Below are 7103 nucleotides of genomic sequence, written 5' to 3'. Positions count from 1 at the left end.
TAATCGTTGCAGACATTTTTATAAAATATATAACATTTATAAAAAATATTTACAATGTACCATTCACCAATCCACCATTTACCATTGACATTAAATTACTATAGATAATAATAAATGGTAACAAATACTTGTTATTCTCATAAGCTATATTTGTTGCATAATGTTATATTCGTGAAATTATCCACATGTAGCCTACACAAACTTTACTTCAACATAATGGTAATATTAGTTTGTACAATTAACGTTTGTTGTTTTCATTTTATTTAATTTAAAGATTTCTCAATACTGAGTCATATGAACCAGAAAAACATCTCTTCACCTGGTAAACCTATACCTTCTTATTTTCTTAATATAGGAGCCTATAGTATATTTATGTATACATATACTTTTTAAAGAGGTTGGCGGCCTCTTTAGAAGCATTTGCCCGTCTCTACATAGGCTATGTACCTGAGCGTGGAACGTATCCAGCAAAGCAAGGGGTTAGCCGGTACAGTAAAAGGTTGGACTGTTTTGATAAAAAGTAGTGGCAGTGACTAAAACCCACGACATCGCTACCTTGGGCCCGAAGTCCTTGACACTACAAACTGAGACAAACTCACTAACGCAATTGAAAACAACATTTTAAAACAAGTGGTTGGCAAGATTTTAACCCGTGTACCTCAATGCTACTAGGCGTACTCTTAATCTACTAAACCAACCAATAAGGATCAAATTGACCTAACTAAATGCTTTCCATTTTCATTAAAATATATTTCCCTGTGCAGTATGCCAACTTATGTCGAACTATGCAATATCGAAGGCTCGTACAAATGTTGTACCTAAATGTTGTACTTGTGTCGTTAGCACTATTTACGCGAGTTGCGTACTCTAGTTTACCTACGACAATGTTTTAATTACTAAAAATCACTACTCATAACTTCTAAGAGAGGTCATGTTTTCGTTTATAACCTCTCATTGCCACTGACGGTGATGCAACGAAACATTGTATCAAACACTAATTGCACCAATCAAAAATTAAATTGGCCTGAACAGCTGATTAGTTGAATTTCGAATCATTAAAATTTTACTTTTCCTCTCTCAATCCTCGAACCTCATTGGTCCGTTACCCGTGTTGTTATGAGTAAAACTATGCTGTTATGAAAGTAAACAATGCTGTTATGAGATACTTTTCAATTCTAAGAACTGTACTGAAAAGGCTATTTTAAAAAAACGGCCGTAGATAAATATATTTACGTCAGAAATCTACAGCCGATTTAAACGTGTCATGGCGTCATCAGTGCACCAAGTATAGAACGTAATATACACAAAGTCGGGGACCGTGTGGTAACAGCCAGTCAACATTGGTTTACAGCGCTCTATAGCCCGAAATAGTGTTTATTAGTGTTTGTCTCGTGTGTTTTGAGTGGTTTTCGATGGCAGAAAATTAACCTGGAACGTATGACACTGTTTTATTACACAGAGAGCTGAGGTACTTCTCCGTGCCTTTTATAACCAGCTATAAAGTTTGAACAGGAAATTGCGTTGGCTTCGCTTACTCTTTGGACTTAGTTCAAAATATTTCTAGCATATAAGACGCCTGTATTTACATGGTTAATAATGAAAAATTCACTGTTCTTCTTTTAAAATAGATTAATATTAATGTAAGTATTGTTTTGCCTTACAATATCTCAACTAGTCACCGCCTGCCCAGCCACACGCGTGCACTGCTACATTGATCTCATTAATGTAAATTAATTCTATTAAATTTGGATCAACGTGTGGTTAGTGTTAAATTTTATCTCTTATGACGAATCGTAGACCAGCATCCATAGTCAATGCCAGCATAGACCTGAAGATTTGGCAGTCGCCACGAAACATGTAGGTTGACCAGATATCCAAAAATATTGTGTGAAAACAAAATACTTTAAAAATTAGTTTTTATAGTTGCACAAATATATACGAAACCAAAATAACCTTCATATAGGGTTGAGTAAATCTACATTTTTTGTTAACTTTTGTCGTAATTTATCTTTAGTCTTTATTGGTCATTTACCTTGATTGTGGTGACATTAGAATTGATCAGTTTTGTAATATTATTACTTTAGTTGTATATTCTGTTAAATAACTTCTTCAAAATTTGCAAACATAGACATGTAAATAAAATTCTAGCTTAAAACAACTATGCAATCTGCAAACAGAGTTTCAGAAACATAATTGTAATTTTATATAGAACTACATTCAAATTAGTTGGTTATAAAGGTTTTATACATTTTTAACGTAACATTTTTTATCTAACAGAATTAACAAGGCAGAAAGAATGTTTCTCATATTTGTACAGACACGACAGAAAGTACGTAAATACAAAGTTGAAGCAGTGATTTTGCTGTTTGTATTTGCCGTTCAATTTGTTTCTTCACATACTTTACCCAAGCTGGAGTTTTCGGAAATAAACTTTTGCAAATGTTGTAGATGTAAAACTAAGTACTGTGCATTTCCTAAAGATGAAGTCACCTTAATTATTGTTTTAACGCCAGACAAGGATGTTCATGAGAAAACATAAAGGTCCAAACAGGATATAAAATTGTTAATGATGAAAAGTTCGATTTAAAATACCTGAAATGCACAATGTTTAAGCATTGAACGTTTTAATTTTTAATTCATATTTTTTTCTTTACTTGACCTTTTGGGGAAAACCCCTTAAATCTATCATCGTATTTTTCGTATGTATAAAACTTAAAAACTGATTCAGGTATCACAAAAAAATAATGTCGTGTAAAAGAGATTATAATTTTTTTTTTAACAGCCTAAAACAGTATTTGGGAATGGATTATAATATATCTAAAGGATATATTGATATATCTTATTTCACCCTTTTGCCTTCGATAACATTCTTACATGTGATAATTTCCCCCTTTTTCGGATTACTTAAGAAATACAGTAATTTAGGAAACCAGAATTTCTGTAACAATTTTACACGATTTTTTTAACTTAACTGACTAATGTTTTTCCACATTGTAACCAAGATTTTTCCCAACTCACATTTTTATTGACATGAAGTCCTCAAGCTTATAGTTACATAAAACATATTCTACATCTTACCTATTAAAAGTTAAATAAGTATTTCAAATTAAGACAAATACATTAATTAGCGTATATAATATCAAATTATATTGCTCCCAAGTCACGAAGTCTACTGGGATATCAAAACAAAACAATATCAATAACGGTACAAGATGTCTCAGTTCCTAACATAATGGGGTTTTCTTGTGATATCTTGTACTGTATAGTGTTTGTATTGTGACGTATCTTGTGTTTAACTGAACCGCCATTTTGTTTTTGTCAATTACAAACTAATGGATAAGTTAGCTAATGGATGATGCAGTTTTTGCCATAACGTAAACGAAACTCTAGTTATCACTGAATGTTCTTGCAAGAACTAGTACAAAGAAAGGTGAAGTTTGCAGTTTTGTCATCCATATCAATTGCACACTTATCTTTGAGTGCACTATAGTTTATTTTCGTTACTAAATCAAATTTTAAGGGTTATATGAATGATCATCTTTTACTCTATTTTATCTTTTATTTTATAGGAATTCTCAACCACATTTCTCTAGCAGTTGGAAAATGTGTAATAAAATACGGAATGAAGGAAAAAACTACTTTAGTTAAGTAGCTATGTTTAATATTTCAGTTAGCTTTTATTCAATAATACAAAAGATCCTTCATCCTGTCATCATTGACTTTGGACATTGAGGTCTACATTGCAACATCAGGACCTTGAATTTGTTTCGCGAATGGTGTACTAATATTCTATTAAAGTACTATTTACTCTACTCTGTTGAATCTAATTTTGGAATTCGCTATATAATATGACATTGACTTATGTCTGCTTACTATTTAAACATCTGAGTAAAATAGTAATTGAAGACCAAACATTTTTGTTCGAAATTATAAATACCAGATGCAGTTGAAAGTATCAATTTACCCAACTTCCGTCGAAAAGAGAAATGATAAAATTTCCAACGAATAATTTTACTGCTTCTTTGTTTTAAATAATCTGTCCAGACGAATCTGATGTCCTTTTTACATTTGACATCGTAATTTAAAAAATAAATATTTAGATTTATAACCCACTTGGGTTTAGTAAACCACTTTTGTTTGTTCTTAATCTTTTTGTGATAACATCTTACAGTTTTGTATCTATTTTTACTATTCAAATATATTTTTTTGTGATTCGTATATATTTTTTTGCTCTAAATAATATTTCTTTTCATTTATATGTTTGGATTCTTAGTGTTTATTCCGTTTGCACTGAATATTTTTTAAATTGCAGGTGGGTACCCAACTGGTGCTGTAAGTAACTATTTTTATAAATGTCGACAAATATTTATTTTGTGTATTTTAGTCACAATATGTCGGGTTCAATACTACCACTGTACATGCTTAAACATGGCTAATGAATTATAAGAGTTACAGTTTGTACTACAGAGTGTATAGCTCAATATCTATTGATTCTGAACCATTAATCATATGCCTATTTAGTTTGTTTTTATTAAATAATTTCGTATATAATATTTGCCAACTTATCTAACCTATATTTTATAGAGTGCTTATACAGTATACTATATTTTCAAAAAGGTTGACCTGCAAGGTGTTCAAAAGAGGTGGGGACATAATTTTAACGTAGTGTCCTGTGGGTCAAAATAAGTAAAATTTTTATGCAAACTGGATGATATACCCGAGGAATTACTACGTAAATTATGTCATCATCTTTTACGGTCACCCTGTATATTTAGTATTTACCCATTGAATTTTTTTCAACTGCAAACATGTAACAGGAACACGCAATGTTTTGAGTACTATAAACAATATACCTGTCCGCTAGAGGTTAAATTCACGATTGCCCATTTGTACATTGATAATTGAACGTTGAATAGTAATTGTTAAACTGATCGTGTAAATTGCGTCAGCACCTACCATGTCAATGTGCAAACCAATTATATTACTGTTGTATCAGCGAGCAAATAATGACATACATTTTATATTAGGAGTGCAAATGGTACATTGATATATTTTATCGTAACCAACACATGTAGTCATCCTATAGTAAAATTTGAATCTTGTTTATCATGTCTAGTTCATTTTGGTGACACTGAGCGCTAGTACAGAATAAAACTTTGTTTCTATTATTTGAGGGTTACTTATACAATTCACGCTTTGCTGTCAAATCAAATCAAAATTCCTTTTATTTCGTATAAAATACAAATTTTTACAGAATCTAATATGTACAATATCTTATTTTTGGACTGCAATATATAAAATATTTTTTTCGTTTTGTTACATAACCAGAGGATAAACTATAGTTCATTATTAGATCTTTTTATTGGAATATGGGAAACCTTTATTTATTGCAAGTACCTACGAAAAAATAATAATAAAGTGGTAATTTAAAAATAAAGACGAGCATTTGGGTTACATGCCAACAAAAGTTAGATGAAAACCCCCTAAACCAGTTTACATTATGTACTAACACAGCAACAACAACGAACAAAAAATGAAAATTCATAAGTAATCAAGATATTAATTATATTCTTATATGTTAAGGTCGTTCAAAAAACTCATAAAAACTGGGAGCAACATTTCTACTTTCAAACGATGCGGTAAAGAACTAAGATTAAACGATATCGTTTACTTTTCTTGTTGGTTCAACAAAGATGTACTTCTTTACGTTTTTATAATATTTTACAATTTTTTATGTAACCAAATAAATGTGTAAATACTTTTTAATTAATGTAGCCAAAAAGATAAAAAAACCAACCTCTTCCCTTATTTCAACCTCGAAAAAGTAGTTGCGTTAAGCCATGCTATACACAAATACTTATTATACGCCACTTTATGCCTTCTACTTCAGTTCACATCCAAAGTTTCTATAGAATTGGGGACGTATTTTTTGTAATTCCAGATCTTTGCTTTGGACCGTTTACTTAACACTCTAGTCGTCCACTTTTACACTTCTGGACTCTTTGTGTATAAGGGAACTCGATTTAGACCGTAATTGTCTTCGAGAAAGAACAGATTGGCATAGTTTGCAATACAATCCATCACAATGTTATACAAATTCGTATAACTAAATCCGATCTTGCTTTAGGAATGCTTTAGAATTTTACTAAAATTGTTATTAGGTGATTTTTGTCGTGTACGGTCGTTATAAATACAAACTGTAATTATGCTTGAGCACAAAAGGTTATGAAATTTTCATTTAATTCACTCCATAACGATTTAATCTAAATATCCGTCGAGCTGTGTCTCAGACACCAACACGATCTGTAGTTGCGGCTCGTAGTTTGATTCATCTCTAATAATTATTGATCATTGATCAAAGAGACGTTCGATGGGTCGACACTGTCTATGTCTATGATCACGATCAACCGGTGCAATGATAATAAGCGACTTCAAAGGCAACGTACCTCAACGCAAACTTGGTTAAACGCTCTGCAGAAAGCAGTATACAGTTGTCATTCTCAGGAAAAATTCACTTAGAGGAGAAATAAATAGCTTATTGATTAATAGGTGGGTAAATATAGTTTTAGTTATACTATGGTGAATTGGGAGAGGGGTTAATACGTTGTGGGGTTAGAGGTATTTATTTATTGAGGACATAAATGAATTAGTTGGAGTTTTGGGCATCAGCTCTGCTTTACATTTGATTGACTTTCAAATATCCACACTGTTTTTGCCTAGGATAACATTTCCAAATAATGAAAACAGCATCAACATTAAATTTTTATAATAATCTTTTAATTTTTTTTCTTTGAATGGTTTCACAATTTTTTACAATATTACATTGATACTCGCAAATATATTACTAGAGCTCACCCCGTGGTAAATATTTTCCAAATATAAATAAAACCTGCACATACAGGACCGGTAACCATTCTTTTGGTACAACCTGCGTGTAAATCGGTACAGTATTATGGTCAGGGGGGCTGTCGTAAGCTTAAAATTTTGGCCCCATGTTAAATCTCCATAAGAAAAGTTTAATTTCCATTTTTGACCCAATTAACATAAATATTCTCAAAATACAAATAAATCCTGCACATCCAGGACCGATAACCTTTCTTTTG

The 7103-nt window shown here is 31.4% G+C and overlaps 1 protein-coding gene across 1 annotated transcript in view; it reads left to right on the top strand.

The window, feature by feature from the left end:
* Positions 1-441: 441 nt before the first annotated feature.
* LOC128996542 (receptor-type tyrosine-protein phosphatase kappa-like) overlaps positions 442-7103 on the top strand; it is a 46681-nt gene continuing 40019 nt past the window's right edge. Inside the window, exon 1 of the mRNA XM_054421932.1 lies at positions 442-487. Within this exon, the coding sequence (XP_054277907.1) occupies positions 442-487 (46 nt within the window). The remainder of the gene's footprint in view (positions 488-7103) is intronic.

The sequence above is a fragment of the Macrosteles quadrilineatus genome, unplaced genomic scaffold (genome assembly GCF_028750875.1).
Source record: "Macrosteles quadrilineatus isolate MER2022 unplaced genomic scaffold, UCM_ALF_1.0 Scaffold_6__1_contigs__length_79288215, whole genome shotgun sequence".
Lineage (NCBI taxonomy): Eukaryota > Metazoa > Arthropoda > Insecta > Hemiptera > Cicadellidae > Macrosteles > Macrosteles quadrilineatus.
This window is presented reverse-complemented; position numbering and strand designations above follow the sequence as displayed.